The sequence below is a fragment of the Homalodisca vitripennis genome, unplaced genomic scaffold, assembly GCF_021130785.1.
Source record: "Homalodisca vitripennis isolate AUS2020 unplaced genomic scaffold, UT_GWSS_2.1 ScUCBcl_8168;HRSCAF=16165, whole genome shotgun sequence".
NCBI classification, from domain to species: domain Eukaryota; kingdom Metazoa; phylum Arthropoda; class Insecta; order Hemiptera; family Cicadellidae; genus Homalodisca; species Homalodisca vitripennis.
The window spans coordinates 553-21949 of record NW_025784332.1 but is presented as its reverse complement, the minus strand read 5'-3'; the positions used below and the strand labels follow the sequence as shown (position 1 = coordinate 21949).

Genomic DNA, 21397 nt, shown 5'->3' with positions numbered 1-21397 from the left:
AAACTTCCCCTCGCTGACCATGTTCACATTTACTTCAAAACGAAGACCAAGAACTTCTTAAAGTAAAGTAAAGGAATCTGAGAAATATAGGCTGGATATCATACAAGGAAAACCTACTGGCACAACTGGAATATGATGGTAGCAACCGGAAATGGATCAACAATATTCCGGCTGGACAAATCCGTTGACAGTCTTGACTTCTGCGATTGTGGGTTCATTTGATCTCATTTGTCCTGTTATTAACAGAAGATCCAAACCTGGTGGTGCTCTGAACTGGGCTCTTTGAGAAAAAGAGCCAGGGCCTTATTCAGGAGAGTAAACACTGGGAGTATTGGGATACCTTGCACTGTACAACCGCAAAGTTTCTTATGGCTAAATTAACTTTGCTGTTCCTGTTTGTTGGGTTCCTGGTCATAAGAGGTTCTCTGGGAATGGAAGAGCTGATGTCCTGGCCAACTTGGACTCAGCGTCCAAAATAACAGTATAAGCCGTTCTGTGGCATTTCTAGGTGTGAATCCTCTGTTGCTGTCTCGAAGTGGGTTCATGCTGAACATGAGGAAGGTGGAGACTGCATCCTGGACTGAGGATGAGCAGAAAACCCTCCTTCAGTAGATCAGTGTCTTCTCAGGTTGTAGATCTAATTACGAGATGGTCAACTCAGAGAGCGTCTTCACAGAGTCGGCATTCTCTGAGAAGATCCGTTCCGTAGAATGTGGGACAGGCAGGAGGACACTGCGGAACACCTGCTCTTTGACTGTCTGCAATAGCAAGGGAGCACTTCTTAACCACCTTTGCTAGTCTGGACAAGGGTGGTTTATTCCCCAGGAGGACCTGATTAATTGTTTTTGGCAGTTTGTAGAACTGTTGAAATCGTAAACTGGTTGACTTCATGATAAACTTTCAGGGTTTGTGAAAGACTTTTGATACTTAAGTACACAGCAATAGGCCGCCCCAAAGAAGATGAATTGACAATTTCCTGTTTATTCTGGTAGCAGAAATAGAGACAATAATTTTAAATTATTTATTGACAAAATTTCTAACCAATAATTTACACTATAATTGAACCAGCAGCATTTTTTATCTTCAACAAGTATTTCTGAATTATAAATATGGAATGAAATAAAAAATAAGACTCATACACTTTACAAAGAATCTGCCATAAAACACTTGTTCTTGCCATACTAATTTGGTCTCAATTTGCCCTATTCTCATCTGCTGATGCCCACTGACTTGAAGAATCTCAAAATAATATCTATTTGTTGTTTTCTGCTAAGCAAATTATTTATTAAAGTAAAGTGTATAAAACTTATATTCCACATTAGTAATCGGCTACACTAGAACAACATTCAACTGAATGTATACCATAGATTTACATAACTTATAATATTGTGATTTAGCCAAAAACCTGCAAAAAGAAAAATAACTGAGATAAATAACCATAATAATAACACAGCTGTGATAACTTTCTACTAAAGAAAATGTCTGTTCCATCTGTTATTTCGTACATAGTACATCCATCCATAGATATATATAACTCGCTCTACATTTTAATTTTGTAATTTAACAAACATAAACAATACAACACACAACGCAACATGTGTGTTGTTTAACCCAGATATGGCTGACTGAATTATTTTTTTATTTCAAATGAAACTAAATCTGGTTATTTTAGTTATTTAGGGTATAAGTAAACAGGATATTAAGTTTTTACCTTTTTCGAAACTCTATATTTCTTAAAAATTAGCCTTCCTTCTGGAAGGATGTCAGCCGAATACAAGTAACATTCACAACTAAAAAATACAATATGATTTTTAAATTAGCACTTTGTTTTACAAGCTTTTAAAAAAAAAGACACACTTGTAAAAAGAACATTTATTTTCGTATGATAGTGCAAAAAGCATGTCACATGGAGTGGAACTTCGCATTTCATGCACTTTGTAGTTGCCTTTTTGTGGCATAAACGGCAATGCAACTGTTTCTTTTTTCCTGTGCGTGGGTCATTCTCTATGTCAGATACAATATGGTCAATCCTGTCATATCTGCAAAAGAAAACAAAACAGTTTTATGTACTTAGGCTTAAAAAAATAACGTAACAAAGGAAAAATAAGTAATTTAGACAGAAAATCTTTGGTATGGTAATCTCACCTGGAGTCAATTTTAGAAGAGGTAGATGGACGTCCCCTTCCAGAAACAACTCGTTTGTTTCCCTCCAACACTGCCAACACTATTCTTCTTCTAAATGCAAGTTGGTCGAGTTTTCCGCCATCTTGCCTGTGTAGCTGCCATGCATTTTGTACGGAAACATCCAAGAGATGGGCAATGAGAGGAAAGTACCACTTCTTACCTCGAATGGAAACTCGGTACAGTGATATATTCTGATCCGCTCTGTCTATACCGCCCATTGATGTATTGTAGTTATGGATCAGTTTTGGTTGTGGAACTGAAATCTTTTCTTTCCTCTCTTGTGAATATCTTTGCACGTGGCGCAAAGGGTGTACAGTGTCACTATTGGTTGCAATGTTAACGACACTATTGTCATTCCAAGAAAACTAACAAAAGCCCACTGTCGTGGTCACTAGCATACTCCATAGATCCTCTGGGTTTCTTCTTCACAGTTTTTGATTCTGAGATGGGACATCCTTTACCAAATCTGTTGCTTCTTATGGTACCTGTTGCATTGATTCTCTCTTTGTTTTAGATCACTCAGCAATTGAAATGATGTGAAAAAATTATCAAAATAAAAGGTATATGGCATTTTTTCTAGTGTATCGGCGTACGTCATGACAACGCCATAACCAAGACCATAGTTGGCATATTGCGGTGGTAAAGTTCCTGAACCTTGATAAGGTTCCAAACCACACTAAATATCCATTGCTAGGCCCTCCACACCAAAATTTTAAAACCATAACGAATAGGTTTCCCTCTAATAAATTGCTTCGTCCCATGTCTGCCAAAATATGGAACCATGCTTTCATCAATCGAGTGGTTTTGGTGATGTGGCATAAAACTTTTGCATCTTTGATTTATTTTTACCAGTAGTGGTCTTATCTTAGCAAATCGGTCTTTATGATCTAACTCATCGTTGTTGCATACATGCAAGTTTTGCATTATAAATCTGAACCTGTCACGTGAGAGAGCTTCTACTACAAGGGGATTATGACAATCCGATGACTGCTCCCAGTACATCTCTCTTCTGGACACAGTATTATAGCCACTTAGTAGCAAAACACAAAGAAATGATTTCATCTCACTTTCTGAGCAATCACCCAAACGGTTCCTTTTAGCTGCATATTGATTTGTGTATGTCACTATCATGTTTATGACATCTTCATCAAAAAAATAGCTCAAAATATTCTAAAGGTGTCTTTTCAATGTTGGGAACCGTTAACATTAGTGGCCAATCCTCAAGTATTGTCTCTAAATCAGAATTAAATTTTCCAATTAAAAGATTTTTTTTTCTTTTCACTCAACTGAGTACTTCGGGTGGAAAGCAAAAGGTCTCTGTTCTTCCTTTTGTGAGTCTTTTGTTCTATAGAAACAGTTTTTGAAAGTTCCTCTGTATTTTCATTTTCACAAATATTTGATTTCTGCTCATCAAAAGGTATGTTTACTACTTCAAGCAAAGCAGGAGCATTCACTTGGCTTGGGAGGGACATTGTCTATCTCAACATTATCTTCCTCTCCAGAGTCTTCATCCGTCATATCAGCTGTTGCATTTGTTGGTGGTAGTAAGGTTATATCTACTCCAGTGTTTGGTATCGCATCATCATTGCCTTCAATAAAGTCTAATAGTTGGTGCAAGGGAACAAACCTCCTAAAAAATAAACAAATAATGATAATTTTATTGGTAAGCCAAATAAAAAAAATCACACTGGCATATGAACATGCACAAAAACAAACCCCCCACCACCGCCCCCACACACCATGCACACATTCACACAACAAACAACACATTTTAACACACACACAACAAAAAAATATATTATTTGTTCACCTGAACTATGTAAATAATCGAACTAAGTAAACCATATGTTTCTGATGTAGATTTTGCTAACGTCCTTCTGGAAGGAATCTCTTACAACATGAGAAATAGTATCTAGGTTATGTTCAGGAAAAACATTTACACATTTTAGTTTTCATAATATACCTTTTTAGCTACCAATATATAAAAGTAATAACATTTATATATGAACTAATAAATTTATAGGACTTACCCATCCACACGAACAACGTCCTCTTCATCCATTTTTTCAAAACTGAATGTTTATATCATGAGAAACAAGGCCACTTAAAAGGACTCCAGTGAAAAACCATGTGCTAAACAAATTTTTAGGTTATGTTTGACAAATAAACAGTGCTGCTGCTTTCGGTGGCGCTAACTTGTACTAAAATCCACAAGGTCATAAAAAAGAACATTGCATCAATCCTTCTGGAAGGACGTCAGCTCTAACTGGGTTAAGCTATTACAACAGAACTGAATGAAAATTGTGTATTTTGTCTTATTTGGTGACCATCAGTTTAATTTTTCCAAAATTTCAAATTATATTAAAATATCAAAATTATGCTGTATTTAGTTAAGTATTTTTTATCTGCTATCTATAAAGGCTTAAAATACTGACACCATAAAACATGGACTGTTACATAATACATTAATCACAAAATTATGCTATCTTCCAATTTTGATGCAATTTATAATGGAAAAATACATGTATAATAAACATAGAACCACATGCCCCTTTAAACATAAAAACAATTGAATTACTTACATACTCCGAAGGAATTGAAGGACCGTTTCAAATCTGTAGATAATAAAATTACATAAAATAGTGGTTCAGTGATAACAGACTTCAACCTAGTAATCTAAACTTACATATAAACTAAAAAAAATAAAATTAAAAGATTTTTTTTATGGCACCTAGAACTTTAATATTAATTTGTAATTCAGATCATAATATTTGTAACTAGACAAAAACTGCAGAGAGCTCTCTAGAAAATGTGAAAAAAATCTGATACAAAACTGTTCTGAGGTTTTAAGGGAGAGAAAGAGTGCCTCAAAGATACTGATTGAGGGAAAGGAAATCCAAAGAGAATGAATTCCACACTGGAAATCACAACAGCCCCGCCCGGTCAATCAAATGCAGAAACAAACCACTAGTGACAAATGCAGAACTCGACAGTGACAAATTTTGTACCGGGGAAGATGTTTGATCGACTATTGCGCACACCATGGACCTGCCACGTGTCTGGCCATCATGGCGTGAGACATATATACTCAGTACTCTTCATAAATGTCACATAATAAGGCTCAAAATAAATAAATAACGTCTTTATTTGAAGTGATTTTCAATATTACATTGTTGTTTTTCAAAATAACTCAAGTCATACATTTTCAATCAAGGCACATACAAATCTATCTATCAACATCCGAGAAATACAAAATTAAACTAATCAAACCGATAATACATTACATTAAACAACTATTTAGGGGTGAAACACTCCTCCTCCAAAGCCAGTCTGAGATTGTTTTTAAACGAGGAATATCCATAAGCCTTTAGACTGTGAGGGACGCTGTTGTATATCTGGGGGCCAAAGTATCTAAATCCATTCCTCCCCATCTCCAGCCTGACTCTGGGCACCTCCAGCATGGCGTCCTGCCGAGTGTGACAGTCCCTAATCTCAGCCCGGGTCTGTAGCATCCCCCTGAGGTAAGAGGGCTTTCCCGTCAGCAACACCTTGTGAACAAGTCAAGCCACCTGAAGTTTGAAAATGCACTTTATCGGAAGGATCCTTGCTGTACGGAGATACTGGCTAACGCGATCAAATTTTCTCAGGCCGTACACAAATCTTACAGCAGAGTTCTGTAACCTATCAATCAGGACCGTACCCTCAAGGGTCAATCTTCCCCCAAATACAGGAAGAGCATAAACAATAACTGGGAAAACCACAGCTTTGACAATCTTAAGTTTCACTTCCTCCTGGAGTAACCCCTTAAACCTAAACAATACTCTTAACCTATTCATTACACCACGATTGATATTTTGAACATGGTTCAAGAAGGTTAACTGCTTGTCAAAAGTAACGCCAAGGATTTTTACTGGGTCCGAAACCTGCAAAGGAACACCTCCCAAGGAAACTCCCAAGGGTCCATTACTAAAAAAGACTGCATTTGAAGAGGGGTAAAAATTAACAAGTGAACACTTTCTTGGATTCAACTGAAGCCCTTGATCGTCAGCCCAGAGCCTGACCCTCAACAAATCAGCATTAATCTGCTGCATTGCCAAGGAAGACTGTAATGGAGGATATGACAACACAAGCTGAGTGTCATCAGTGTAGGAGTAAAGGGAACAGAATGATAACTCAAGATTAAGATCCGCAGTATACAATAGAAACATAATAGGACCTAAGCAGCTACCCTGAGTAACCCCTGACTCCCTGAGAGCAATCCCTGAAAGATGATAATTCACCCTGGTTACCTGGGTTCTGTCGATCAGATAAGAGCGAAACCACATTGTTGAAACCTGACCAAAACCGTAGTAATGCAGCTTAGCCAAAAACATATCAAAATTCACTAAATCGAATGCATGTGAGAAATCAAGAGCAGCTAAACTACTACAGAAATTCTTATCCCTGGTGGAAAATAGTTGGTTTGTCAAACTTAGTAGAGCAGATGTCGTACTGAAACCCTTCCTGATACCAGACTGACTATCGGGCAAAACACCGCTGTACTCCAGGAAGGAAACCAACTGATTTGTCACAATTCTTTCCAATACCTTAGACAGAACTGGTAAAATGGAAATGGGCCTAAGCTCGGACACACTTGTAGGATTACTATTTTTTGGGAAGAGGGATGACCAGGCTTTTTTCCATCCAGGGGGAATTGGCCAGTGGAGAGAGAGAGATTAATGATATGGGTGATAGCCCCGATACAGAAAGGACTAACTGCTCTGACCATGTTGACTGAAATTCCGTCAATGCCAAAGGTTGCTGTGGAGATACTGTTGATAATGTTTTTTTACCTCACTCTCGCTCACCTACCGAAACTGAAATTTATCTTGCACCTTTTCGCAAGTAGCATGCTTATAAAAAGCGAGCCTGTGCGGGTTCACACTGTTATCACTGTTACTCATGCAAAGAAGTTTTTGCGACATTAAAAATAATGACTGTCATCTCCCTTTATATAAAAGAAGTAGTGTTGTATGTTGATGCAGGAACCCTCCCACAAGGCTCAAATATCCACAGCTACAACACCAGATATGCCACACACTACACAATGCCTCGCCATCACCTCACACTGTACAAGAAGACACCAGCGTATATGGGAAGAAAACTCCACAACCTCCTGCCAAATGAGCTCAGGACCCTAACGGGAACAAGACTGAAGACTGCTCTGACAGCATGGCTGATCGACAAACCTTTTTATACGCTGGAAGAGTTCCTGCAATGGAAGAACTAAAAACTGTCCATTCTCTTCTTCTTTTCATTTTTAAAATGTTTGACGCCATTGTATTTCTTGACGAAACTGCAAATAAAGAAAATGTCTATGTCTATGTTATCCCAAGCCAGCAAAGTAGCGGTTAATTTCACCCAGGGAAATATTAACCGATACAGAACCGCCAGCAGTGCCTACCTTTAGATCTGCGCGCAAGGTTGCCCAGAAAGATTTGAGTCACTGCACTTTAACTTTGCCGCAAAATAATCTTTTTTTGCCTTTGTAACGGCGTAATTGAGTTCATTGCGTGCGCTACAGTATGCTGCTTTCGCACGTGCATCATTACGACAAAGTAAATCTTTTTTTAATTGGGTTTTTTTGTGCATGTCAGAAGCATTATTTCTGAATTTCGCCAGGGTGCCTTCTTTTTGGTCACACGCTTTTTTACCAATGGAGCACATGCATCAAATACCTGTGTAATTCCCGCGGTTACACATCCACAGCATCGTCAACATCACTCTGAAGTTCAACCCTATGCCATTCAATGGAGGAAAGCTCTGAGGAAAACATTTGCAGATCCACCTTTGACAGTTCTCTGTAGGAAATGAATTTTTCCTTCATCCTCTCCTTAGTCTTGCAAGGGCAGTCACAGAAAGCAACTTGTGGTCAGTGATACGCTTGCCTCGACCATCCAAGATCTTAGACGTGTCAACCACACCAACAGTCATGTTGCTCAGGGAATTCCTAACAATGATATGATCAATCAAGGCTGCGGTATTGTCTGTTTCGCGGGTTGGCTCATTGACGATCTGAGCAAGGTTCATCGATGCCAAGAGATTCCTGAAATACTTGAACTCCGGCTTATTGTTCCCAAGAAGATCAACATTAAAGTCACCTATCAAAATCACCTCATCAACTTGAGAGAGCATGTGGAGAGCATGAAGAGGGTGTAGAACAGAGAAACCGGCCATCAATATGATCAAGATAGATCCGCTTCATATTGAATCTTTCCCTGAAGTAGACGGCGACACTGCCGCCATTTGAAGGCAAGCCAGGGCCGCACGTCCTATCAAAACGCCAAAATGAATAGCCCTTCAAACTGTAACAATCCAAAGACATATCAGGAGTAAGCCAGGTTTCTGAGATACCCAGGAAATCAAAGTCGAAATCCTCAACTATAGAGCAGAGCTCACTGAACCCCGTGTTAATTGAACGAATGTTCAAATGGGCTAATCTGCAGAGAGATGGCGGCCTCTGACTGCGTTTCCCGACAAAGTGGGAGTGGGTGGTTGTACAGAGCTGGCCACTGAGGGCAAAACATTCAAAGATATCGATTGAAAATAGAAAAAAATGTAATGGTCCATTACAACAATCATAATTTGAACCCACGAGATTACGGAGCTAGTGCAGAGGGGAAAGATAGGGGTCAAAATCAGTGTCTTAATAACTATTACGTAATTTGAACCCATGAAATTACGGAGCTAGTGCACAGGGGAAGGAGAGTTAGGGAGGAGATCGGGGACTTGTCTTAATAACTATCACATCCTCTGAATTCATGAGGTTATGGAGCTAGTGCAAAGGAAGGAGTTAGGGAGCAAAATCAGTAAATAACTATCACATAATTTGAACTCATGAGATTACGGAGCTAATGCAGAGGGGAGTGTTAGGGGGCAAAATCGGTAAATAACTATCACATAATTTGAACGCATGAGATTACGGAGCTAGTGCATAGGGGAGTGTTAGGGGGCAAAATCGGTAAATAATTATCACATAATTTGAACTCATGAGATTACGGAGCTAATTCAGAGGGGAGTGTTAGGGGGCAAAATCGGTAAATAACTATCACATAATTTGAACGCATGAGATTACGGAGCTAGTGCATAGGGGAGTGTTAGGGGGCAAAATCGGTAAATAACTATCACATAATTTGAACTCATGAGATTACGGAGCTAATGCAGAGGGGAGTGTTAGGGGGCAAAATCGGTAAATAACTATCACACAATTTGAACGCATGAGATTACGGAGCTAGTGCATAGGGGAGTGTTAGGGGGCAAAATCGGTAAATAACTATCAGATAGTTTAAATTCATGATATTACGGAGCTAATACAGAGGGGAGTGTTAGGGGGAAAATTGGTAAATAACTATCACATAGTTTGAACTCATGAAATTACGGAGCTAATGCAGAGGGGAGCGTTAGGGGGCAAAATCACTGAACTATCACAAAATGTTGAGAGTTTGTGAACAGGTCAACACCAACTTAAAGGGTCCAGTCAATCTTAATTTGAACTGCAACGGGCCTCTAGTGCATGTTTATTGTATAAATATAATAGACAATCTTAAGCCATTGATTTCAATATTTCCATATTTAATTCTAATAATAATAATATATACTTCAGAACAAGCACTTGTTTATCGTCTGCCATTGTATTAAGTATAAATAATTAGCAAATGTAGGTCTAAAAAGAGTGAGGGATTTCTCTTTATCCGAGTATTTAGTTCTTTATACTCACACTAGGTAATCTACTGTACAAGCAGATGAACTTTACAAACAAGTGACATTTGTTGATACTGGATGTTATGAACTCTATACAGAAGTCAATAACTTGCTGATCCGGACCAACATTTACCAGGACGGACCAACATTTACCAGGACAGACCAACAAGTGGCAGGATGATCTGCAAGTGCTGCTCGGTTTATGGTATTGGACCAACAAGTGCCGAGGTTCCAAGCAAATATATAAATACCAGATGTTCCTCGATGTACGCACGCTGAAGGGGTCTTGTAAACTATTAAGAAACACAGCAAAGATTGAATGGATAAAGTTGTTCCTAATTACAAGACGTACAAATCAATATGTTAAGTCAATTATTAGTTTCATTGTTGAACTAAAAAATCGCTGAACTCGAAAAACTGTTTGGAAAAAAATTTTCTGTCACAGCTCTCTTATTAGTACTTATAATAAACTTTTTTTATATACAATCTGCATGAATCTAAAAGAAATTTCATACAGGTTGCATGCAAAAAGCCGTTCCATTATAGATACGAATAAGAGAGCAGTAACGGTGTGAAAATGTTGACTAAAAACAGTTTTTTGACCACAGCGACGAGTGAACAACACAACCAATAATTAACCACATTGATTTGTTGGTCTTGTTATTATGCGTAAGTTTGTCCATTTAATCTTTGGTGTATCGTGTATCTCTTATAGTTTCTAAGATCCCTTCAGTGTGCATAAAATTTACAGCATCCGGTGTGTGTGTATATAAAGTAGCGAGATTGATTACTTTGGCTGTAACATATATACATTTTGAAGCTCTCTTATGTATTATAAATATTATATTATTATTTTGTGTGTTTGTGCTAAACCATAGTTTTAATAAAAAATGTTGTAGTTAGTTAAAATGAACAAAGCTAACAATTTGTTATTCTTTTTTTAAGAATTCTAAAAATATACTGTCTTATAACCTCTAAAGATCACCAAGGTTTTAAGTGAAAAGCAGTCCAAATTGATTTTTTTTCCTAACTATCAATGTGAAAAGAAAAGCCTAATTTTGAGTCTAAGAAAGTCCAAGAAATCTGGTGGAATACTACTAATACATTACTTCTCACATTACATAGGTCAAACTTATTAAAATTAACCACCACAATTTTAGATTAATTAACCTCAAATCATTTGTAAGACACCTGCATACAAAATTTCAGCTCATGAAAGCACTCAAGAGATTCCAGACTGCAGATTCCATCCCATGATCAAAGCTGATGTATCATCTAAATACTGGTATAAGTCATAGTTTATTGTACTTATAATCGAAGGATGATCAGCCACAAAGATAAACAAAAAGCTGAGCCTTAAGAACAACCATGCTCACTTAATTTGCAGTCAGACTATGTGTTACCAAAGCCCTCTATCTTTTACTCTTTGGAACTTTTACAGTAGGATTTAAGAAGGCTATGAGCAATATCTCTAACATCATATTGTTCTATTTTGTTAGAAGAACACAAACATAGATATATTCTTTATTAGCCACAACCACAATGGTGTCAAGAGATTTATGATGTGAAGCTAAAATAATACAGTATTTAATATGTTTTTTAGTCGGCTTAAGAAATCACCTGTCTCTTAAAACAGTCAAGTTTAAAGTCATTTAGTCAATGCAATCTAATTGGTTTTTCCATAGAACTCCTTCAGGTCATCTAGAAGAAACTTGTGTAGCTTTTTGCCAATGTCTGATGGCTTCTTCTCATACATGGCGGATTGGTGCAGTGGTAAGTGAAATCTTGAAGCATGCTTTGTAGTGTGCAAGTGCAAATGTTAGTCTCGTGGTAATGATCTATTAGGCATGTGCAAGATTATCTCTCTGATTAATGTCAGTATATTCAGGTATGAGAAACCATCTTGACAGCCCTCATTGTAGTTGGGCCCTTTGACAATAATGAGAATTCTTTCTGAAGCATAATGATTTAGTTTAGGTTTCCTGCTGACGTACCTTCCCAGACTGTAAAGCATTATTTGATGTTTCTCTAAAAAGGCGTAGTAGGCTGTTCTTGTGAAAATTTCATTACTCACGTGATTTATCCTTTTGAGTAAGTATAAAAACACGAGTCCAGCACGGTGAGAGCATTCATTCCAGGAGATACCATTGTCAACTGGTCTTAGATGTTCACACCAAATAATTTTCATTACAGTATTACAAATGATCTCATTGCAAAGTGGATTGTGGATTTTGTGTTAATAACAGAGTAGCGTCATCAGCATACATCAGAGAAGTGCAGTAGGATCCAAGGTATGCTGGTATGTCATTTGTTTGTATAATACGTCAGATTTGTTTCTTGTGCCGGACACCTTATTTGTATGCCGGATCTTTAATTCCTAGATTTTTGTAGATTGTTGAGTATGTTACTATATTGATTGCTTCGAAGATAACAATAATGAATTATACAAGTTTTATTACTGTGTTGTTGTGGACCTTCTTTACATAAATCCAAGTTGATTTTCTGTTATGAGATTGTGTGGCTTCCAAGGTTCATAACACTATTTGTTTTATCACTTTGAAGCAAGTTGAGAGCAATGATATAGGTCTACAATTGTTAGCATCTGTTTGACTTCCACTTCTAAATTTCTGGTAACCTTTAGCCTGTTTTATGGCAGTGGAGAAGTGCCCACAAAAAATTGTTAAAAAAATATAAAGGCTATCAATGAATCCATGCTATGAGTTTTGCATTAATAATAATGTCATAAATTTTTTATGATCATTTTTTAGCAACTGTACCAGACACTAGGCCTAAGAAAATTTGATTTTCCTTGGTACATTGCCAAAAAGTGGTGATTTTACAACAATGTTACACTGTGAAGTGGAATTATGTGATTCAAACATTGGTGTTGAGCATCCTAAAGAATTAATCTTTCAACTACATGTGAAAAACCTGATTCCAAGAAAATAAGACAAAAATTCTTCAAATCACAAATCTTTTCTCTTTTTCATAGGTTTGATATATCAATATTTCATTAAAAAATGGATAATGACAAAAAAAAGAAAACAATAGTCAAACATAATTGAGTCGAGGAGCTAATATGTGTGGGTTAGGTTTGATCAGAAACATTGAAATTTTATCCCAAGCCCCCTGATCTTTTATTTTTGATTACTGAAATAATATTTATTACTTCCTTTGTAGTCACATGGGCTAGAAAGAGGGTTCCGCCTACACAGTCACAATATTTTTCAGTACTATTTATTGTTCTTACAGGGTTTGGGCTTCACAAGACTATTTGTAACATTAATAAAATGATCATATATGTTTGCTTTGACCCACTGTCGTCTTTGGTTCCCACTTTCACTAATGATGAGTTATTGAACTTTCCTACTCTCTGTTAAAAATTTGCCAAGAGATTTTGGAGTTGTTATCTGACCTAGAAATTTGTTATCATTATGCTGTAATTTTGCTGCATTCAAAAGTTTTCTTAGATGTGAAAAAACATGATTTACGTCTGTCTGACTTAATTTCTCCATTGTGTTTGAGTTGTATAAAAAAATAATTTTATGAACACTTAAATTCATTACCTATTTCATTTCTCAACCAGCCTTTTTTAATAGAATTTGATTTTTTAAACTATTTTTAAACCATGTGTTAGGATGATACAAAAATGTTTATAAAGGCTAACAAATCTGTCCTGGAAGTGTTTGGTTAATAATAATGTCAGACATTTTTAAATCGTCAGAAATTCAACTTACCCATATCTTTTTCACGTTCAGCCAAGCTAAACACACTAGGCCTAAGAAAAATTGAATTTTTTCTTGGCACATTGCCAAAAAGTGGTGATTTTACAACGTTGAACTGTGAAGTGGAAGTATCCGATCCGAACACTCGCACTGTGGTTTCCGAGGCAGCATTGGGACTACATGTAGATTGTAGAAAAATGTTTGGTCCTTTTCTGGCTGCGGCAAATGAGGAACAGGAGATGGTACCATTAGTTGAAACATCTGAAATTGTTTTAACATTCTGCTAAAAATACTGTTGCTACTAACTCATTCAGACTTTAAAATGTTTCATGCGATACATTCTAACTTACTTTATGCCATTGAAATAATATTTAAAGTTATGGTAGAAGTCATTTTCATGCCTGAATTCAAAATATCTCCTAATTTTATATATATATATATATATATATATATATATATATATATATATGTTAAATTAGGAAAAAAATATAAATATAAATAATATTTATATTATAAATATTTAGATATATAAATTTTTATATTTTATATATATATACGAGGGGGTAAAAAAAAAAACCGGAATTGTATTGCTGGCAGCCGGCAGCGTGTAGTACACATTCCTGCCGCTAGGCGTGTGTCGCGCAACCCATTGTGAGCTCAGTGACCCCAGTTCCGTTGTCCTAGTGCATTCTTTTCGTTCGTAGTGACTGTTTTTGCTAACCCTGTTTTGTTCTTGTTTCGTTTTTTGTCATGGCAAGTTTAAGTGAACAACGTGCAGCTGTGAAATTTTGTTTTTTACTTGGTAAAAATGCTGCAGAAACTATTTTAATGTTGAATACAGCTTACAAAGATGATGATATGGGAAAAACTCAGGTCTACGAGTCGTTCGCGTCGATTTAAAAATGGCGACATGTCGATTGAAGACAAACCACATTCTGGACGTCCATCAACCTCTCGAACAGACGAAAATGTTGAGAAAATTCGTGAACTTATGCTCACCGACCGTCGACAGACAATTGAGGAACTATCAGAGAGTAGTGGGTTAACTTGGAGCTCGGTTCAGCGAATTTTAACAGGAGATTTAGGACTGAAAAGAGTTGCTGCCAACTTTGTTCCTCGACTTTGCACACACAGCCATCTCAGTTAAGCAGTTTTTAGCCAAAAACTGCATGGTTCCGCTGCCCCACGCACCTTACTCGCCTGACCTCGCTCCATGCGACTTTTTTTTATTTCCACACATGAAAAGAGGCTTGAAAGGTCAACGATTTGACAGCGTTGAAGAGGTTAAGAAAAAAACGAAGCTTGAGCTTGCAGCCATTTCTAAAGATGACTACAAAAAATGTTTTGATCAATGGAAATACCGTTGGGACAAGTGTATTAGTTGTAATGGAGATTATTTTGAAGAAAATAAGGTCGTATTGTAAAAAATTTGATAATATATAATTTTTATAAAATAATTCCGGTTATTTTTGGGTACCCCCTCGTATATATAAATTGAGAAAATAACAGATAACTTTCTTCAAATTTGACATGACCAATTGGTAATGAGCAGTGACAGAGTAAATGTGTAAAGTGGATTAGCTCTAATTACTACGGTATATGATCATGCAGGCTGAGATGATGGATGGGTGTCAAAAACATTTTTGTGATTGATTTCATATGGAATGACTATATTGACTTTTTATAAATAAATTTTCTTCAATGAAGACTTCCAATACTTTCTTGAGCCACGAAAGTTTGTTATGCTACTTTTTCAATTTTTTGTATCCTTTCTCAGATTTTCAGTTAAAAATAAAATGAGCTAGAACGCTTTATTCACATGGTGTTTGTCTATACTCTGAAAAATTACTTTATTTACTTAAAGCGATTTTTCAAGAGCTGTTAAATTATAATATCTAAAAACAGTTACCATTAAATTTAAAATTAACTTAAGAAAAAACAATTTTAAACTATTTGTTCGTCAATAGGTTTTGAATTCTTACAAGTAAGCCATCTCAGGTAACTTTATGTACAAAGAACATTTCCAACTGTGGACATTTAAAGTACAAATTGCAATAATATAGTATACATTTATCTATCTGAAATTATTAATTATGCAACTCCAGATATATACAGAATTATAGTTAGTTAGGATTGGGCTAGCTTTGGTATATAGTACCCAATCACATCAATTTTGGTAGATCACAAAATAAAGATATCTAAAAAAATTAAATAAGGAAAAACCCACATTACCTATTTATGTGAGTTCCCTTAAATAATACTTACAAGTCTAACAAAATTTTTTCAAAAGAAAAACTAAAATAAACTTTCATTAGTGTAGAGCAGACTAGGTGTTTCACTGTTCACAGTTTACAGTTGTGTACAAGGTTTGTTTGTGTATTTAGTCAGGAGTAGTTCTAGTATGATTGAAGTTTGGAGAGAAGTCTCACCTGGGGAATCCATGTGGGAGAGGGTTATAGAATACCCTTCCTAGAATAAGGGTTTCGGTGACCTACCCAGGAATATGTTAAGAATATACTCTTATCACATTCGTACGCATTTTAGAGTCTAAAATTTACACTTTTATAAAAAAAAACTAAAAATGTATATTTGGAGTGAGATATGACCTTTGAGACCCCTAAATCTACCACTGGTTTTAGGGAAGTTGGGATGTTCTCTTTTCTTAGGGACAGATTTGTTATGTAGACTAGAGGACAGGTAACTTTAGATGAGAATCATCAAGCCCGGATGTGGAGTTTGACTTAAGATTTTTATATGTTGTGCATTTTTTTATTCATTAGATGATGAAAAGAATGTTAAAAAGTGATCCATTGTTCTTTGTTGTTGAGATTTGTATAGTTTGTTCTAAGATGGGTGTTTGAAATGTACTCTGCTACGGTTATGAAATTTTGGTAGAAATAAAATGCAATTTTAAGAGAGTTGGTATTTTGACTATTTTTATTTAGTTGGGTTTTGTGATTGATATGTTTTCTTTCTTTGTTTATCAGCCAGAGATTTTTTTACTTACTTCAGCATTTGCTATTTCGGGTGTAGATGCTTGATGGCTTAGCATTTAAAGTCTAAGATTGCATAATTTAGTACCCTTCAGTTTTTTTGTTCACGAATGGCCTTGAATGAGTTTAGATGGTCCTTGTTGAGGTATCAAATACAACATACTGTGCTATTAAGATAACTATGACTACGAGGGCTGTTTTTTAAGTAAGGGCCGTTTTTTTTTTTTTTTTTTTTTTTTTTTTTTTTACATAAACAACAATTATTTTTTTCAAAATACATTTATTTTCAGAATCTACATACTTTTTTTATTTTTCTACATAGTTGCCTTGTTTGTTAAGGCACTTATCGTATCTTAAAACTAAGTTTTGAAATCCCTCTTCAAAGAAATTTACCACCTGCTCTGACAACCAGGAGTTCACGGCCGTCTTGACTTCTTTGTCGTCATTGTAGTGCTTCCCGCCAAGATGATTTTTCAAGTACCGAAAAAGGTGGAAATCGCTCGTAGCAAGGTCGGGGCTGTATGGCAGATGATTCAAAACTTCCCAGCCAAAAGAGTCCATCATTTCCTGTGTCCGAGCAGCGGTGTGAGGCCTTGCATTGTCGTGGAGGAGCAGAATTCCCTTTGTCAGCATGGCGCGTCTTTTGTTCTGAATGGCGCGTCGGAGACTGGCCAGGGTTGCGCAGTAGGCTTCAGAGTTAATCGTCATTTCTCGCGGCATAAAGTCCACTAGCAAAACACCGCGCCTGTCCCAGAACACAGTTGCCATAACTTTGCGCCGCGACAGCGTTTGCTTGGCTTTGACTTTGACTGGAGATGTTGTGTGCCGCCATTCCATGGACTGTTGCTTTGATTCAGGAGTGATATGGGATACCCATGTTTCATCTCCTGTGACAATTCGACTCAACATGTCGTCTCCTTCCTCGTCGTAGCGGGTCAAGAAAGTCAAAGAACTGCTTAATCTCTTTTTTTGTGATCCTCAGTGAGGAGTTTGGGTACCCATCTTGAGCACAATTTTTTTAAGTTTAGGTTTTCTGACACAATTTTGTACAGTACTGACCTGGACACTTGAGGAAATTCCATAGAGAGAGAGAGAGAGTGGTTATTGTGAACCGTCGGTCTTCATGAATTTTTGCGTCAACTGCAGCAAACAAATCTCCTGTGATCACAGATGGCCGGCCTGAGCGATCTTCATCGTGGACATTTTCGTGGCCATCTTTAAATTCTCTGACCCATTTCCGCACTTTACCATCACTCATTGCCTTGGCACCATACACCTCACAAAGCTGACGGTGAATGTCAGCAGCCGACATGTTTCTTGCAGTCAAAAAATCGTATCACTGACCGAATCTCACACGCGGCGGGTGATTCGATAATCTTAAACATTTTAAATATCCACAGTAATGTATACAGGTTAGCTACAGAGCTGCAACTGACATGAAGTTGTTCGCTAGGAATGCCGGGAGGCGGGGCGCACGCTCGTTATGGCAGGAACGCGAACTACTACCGTGTACGGGAGAGAACGGCCCTAACTTAAAAAACAGCCCTCGTATTACACTTGTTTTGAGTAGCTTTGATGAGATATTTTTTTTCTAAAGTTGTGCCTTATGGTCCTGAGTGAATAACAGATGATAAATTCTTCCTCCATCTCTGTTTGAATGTATAATATCTATAGATGTGGCGGTTTTCTGTGTTGATTGAAGACCGAGTCTTTAAAACGGCTGAGAATAGCTATTAAGATTTTTTCATATTTTTATTAATACATACACAAAAACGTTTGTTGGATCATAAAATATTTGGCATCCTATCTTCCAAACTGTTGGAAGCTTTGAAATAGTATCTATTATAGACAAATCGTCTCGAAAGCCACATTGCTCTTTATTAAAAATACTTTGTTAATTAAGAAAAGGTAAGAAGCCTATTAAGTATTAATCTGATTTAAAGTAACAAAAAAACTGATTGTAAGAAAGTTGCAATTGCAACAAAATTCTACAAAATATGTTTTTTGTTAATGTCTGAATATTTTATTACATATAGGAAATGGCTAAAAGAAAAACAATAGTTAAAAATATAAGCCAGTTGAGGACTTAATACTTGGGACAGGTTTGATCAGAAAAATTTAAATTATGTTCACCCTGATGATATTTACATTTTGACTGATGCAATAACATTTATCATTTAATTTGTAGTCTCTGAGGACAGAAAGAAGGTATCACCTAAGTACAGTCACAATATTTCTCAGTGTCGCAATATGTAGCTGTAGCTGTTAAGTGTAATGTATGGTATGGACTTATTAAGACTATTTACAACACTTCTACTTGACCACAACCACTATCACCCTTTTATTACCGATGTGTTATTGAACTTTCCTACTCTGTTAATAGTTTGCCAAGAAGTTTTGTAGATTCTACCTGACATAGAAATTTCCTTGTCATTATATTGTAATTTTGCTGCATGCATAGATGTATTTTACATGATTTTTATCTCCCTAATAAGTTAAAGTTATCTCTGAAGTTTTTGAGTTATATTTAAGCTTTCTTTTAACAAAACTTATATTTACTACCTAGTTCATCTGTCAACCAGTCTTTTTTTAATAATTTGATTTTTTTTAATCTTTATAAAGGATATCAACAAATCCGTGCTACGAATGCTGTGTTAATTAATCATCAGAGGATCAACTTACCCAAACTACCTTTTTCAGAATCACCAAATGAGCCAAAAACACTAGGCCTATTAAATATTGAACTTTGGCTAGGTGACGTGCCAAGAAGTGGTGACTTTATAACGTTGAACTGTGGAGTAGAAGTATCCGATCCAAATATTGGCGGTGAGCTTCCCGAGGCAGTATCGGGATTAAACATAGGAGGTCGCAAAATGTTTATTCCTTTTCTGCGTTTTCTGGCTGGACCAAATGGGGTACCATTAGTTGAAACATCTGAAATTGATTTAAAACTTTGCTAAAAACACTGTTACTATTAACTTGAACAAGGTTTACAATTTAACTTAAATACATTAAAACATAAAACCAATATTTAATACTTTTATTTTTGGCTTAAATTAAATTAAAAAAGAACAAAAAAATAAAAGTATTAAATATTGGTTTTATGTTTTAATGTATTTAAGTTAACAGTAACCAATATAAGCTCCATCTACAACAAGGTTTACAATGTTTCATACGAAACATTTTAACTTACTATAAGTGATTGAAGTAATATTTTATTGTTACAATTAAAGTAATATTTTATTGTTACAATAGAAGTAACTTTGGTGCCTAAATTCAATAGGTTTTCTACTTGATTTTGATTACACATATAACTAAGAAAGTTTTCAGCAATTTTGACATGACCAGTTCTATTGTGATGAAATGTTACTTTGATTTGCCAGTCTGAGTCAGTGCCCATTACTATAAGATCATGAGTATTATCCACCACACAAACAGTTCCTGCTCACAAATGTAACAGTAAACAGTGAAACTACCAGCCTGCTCACCACTTCTGACAACGAATGTTCGTTTTCCTTACAAAATTTATTTTTAAGTATATAAAAGGACTTTGCTATATACCAAAGCTAGTCCATTCCAATTTTCTGTAATTGTGTGTGTGTGTGTGTGTATATATATATTTGAGTTGTTCGATTAATAATTCAGTTAGTCAAAATTCTATTTTCTTACTTAAATCTGCAGCTAGATTTTAAGTTACACAAAATCACCTCCAATGACTTACTTGCATAAATTCAACTCATATTAACAAAATAAAAAAATTAAAATTGTTTATTTTTAAATTATTGTTACATTTAATCCAAACATTTTTTTAGATAGGCCTAATAAAATTTAAACTGCTTTTTTTGAAATCAATTCAAGATAACTGGAGTAATATTTCTGAATAAATACAACGTGAATAAAGCGGTCTAGCTCATTTTACTTAGAACTAAAATTTGAGAATGTCCATGAAAAATAAAGAATGTAGTATATAATACTACCAAAAACATACAAAAATTAAGTGTAGTTGGTATCATGCATAATTAAAAAGCTAACAAAACTATTAGGTGTTTTATTGAATACGGCTGAGCCTCTAAAAGCAATTACTCGAATAACTTCAGTAGAAAAAGTTATAAAATAGTTTTAAAACCTATGTTAGTAGTAAAAGTTAACACCCTGTATATATATCCTCCTCCAGTTACCAACTACTTTGCTCTTGTGGTGACAAGTATAAGTGTTACATTGTATTATTTGTTTTTTATCTGAAGCTCTATTAGGTTGAACTTTGCAAACTTTGTATCTGCTTGAGTTGTTATTGCTTGTTCTTTCATCGAGTGCTGTCTGATTTTTATTTGTTGAAAGTTCTGTAAATAAGAGATATTTAACTAATAATTTATTACTAACACCATTAATATTATTAAAATATTTATCAATCTTGCTGATAGTTCTTTACTCCAAATAAAGCTTTAACGTATTCCATATGCCAATAATAGCAGCAAAAAGAATAAAAAAACAAGCAGACTACACATATTGAGATAAGGAAATAACTACACCTGGCACTTACGTGTCGTTGTGCACCTGATCACGCAGCAGTTAAAGGGTTAGCTGTAAAAACTACACCGTTGAAGGTACAATCAAAATGTGGTATGGTTAATAACACTAACAAATTAAAAACAACCATAAACGTTATTTTTCATCATAATCTGAGTTGGTGAGTGTCATGGTGTGGTTGAACTGACTTGGACAGATCCTATGAAAAAATAATAAGTCTTGATTCAA

The 21397-nt window shown here is 35.8% G+C and overlaps 3 protein-coding genes across 3 annotated transcripts; all 3 read right to left on the bottom strand.

Moving 5' to 3' along the window:
• Nucleotides 1-657: 657 nt before the first annotated feature.
• On the bottom strand, nt 658-2539 carry LOC124374393 (piggyBac transposable element-derived protein 3-like). The gene is made up of 3 exons (XM_046832616.1): nt 2146-2539; nt 1858-2039; nt 658-758 (listed from the first exon to the last, which is right to left on the bottom strand). The coding sequence occupies exons 1-3, from the start codon at nt 2400-2402 to the stop codon at nt 658-660; spliced, it is 540 nt and encodes a 179-aa protein (XP_046688572.1). The 5' UTR covers nt 2403-2539.
• A 1076-nt stretch (nt 2540-3615) lies between these two features.
• LOC124374391 (piggyBac transposable element-derived protein 3-like) lies at nt 3616-4272 on the bottom strand. Its single transcript, XM_046832614.1, has 2 exons — nt 4215-4272; nt 3616-3814 (listed from the first exon to the last, which is right to left on the bottom strand). The coding sequence occupies exons 1-2, from the start codon at nt 4244-4246 to the stop codon at nt 3616-3618; spliced, it is 231 nt and encodes a 76-aa protein (XP_046688570.1). The 5' UTR covers nt 4247-4272.
• Nucleotides 4273-4743: 471 nt separating this feature from the next.
• LOC124374392 lies at nt 4744-19578 on the bottom strand (the record flags this gene model as incomplete). Its single annotated transcript, XM_046832615.1, is given in 3 exon segments — nt 4744-4799; nt 13662-13910; nt 19325-19578. Coding segments are annotated over 3 exon segments (544 nt in total), but the record flags the coding sequence as incomplete, so codon positions are not given.
• Between the last annotated feature and the right edge of the window lie 1819 nt (nt 19579-21397).

Bases quoted from the DNA above. Each gene is read 5' to 3' on its own strand.
- LOC124374393 (XM_046832616.1), bottom strand. From the start codon at position 2,402: ATGGGCGGTATAGACAGAGCGGATCAGAATATATCACTGTACCGAGTT. The intron at 2,040-2,145 runs GTGAGATTACCA...TTTCTTTTGCAG, and splicing joins TCTTCTAAAATTGACTCCAG to ATATGACAGGATTGACCATA. The intron at 759-1,857 runs GTGTGTCTTTTT...TTGCTATTGCAG, and splicing joins AATAAATGTTCTTTTTACAA to ACAGTCAAAGAGCAGGTGTT.
- LOC124374391 (XM_046832614.1), bottom strand. From the start codon at position 4,246: ATGGATGAAGAGGACGTTGTTCGTGTGGATGG. The intron at 3,815-4,214 runs GTAAGTCCTATA...TTTATTTTTTAG, and splicing joins GACGTTGTTCGTGTGGATGG to GAGGTTTGTTCCCTTGCACC.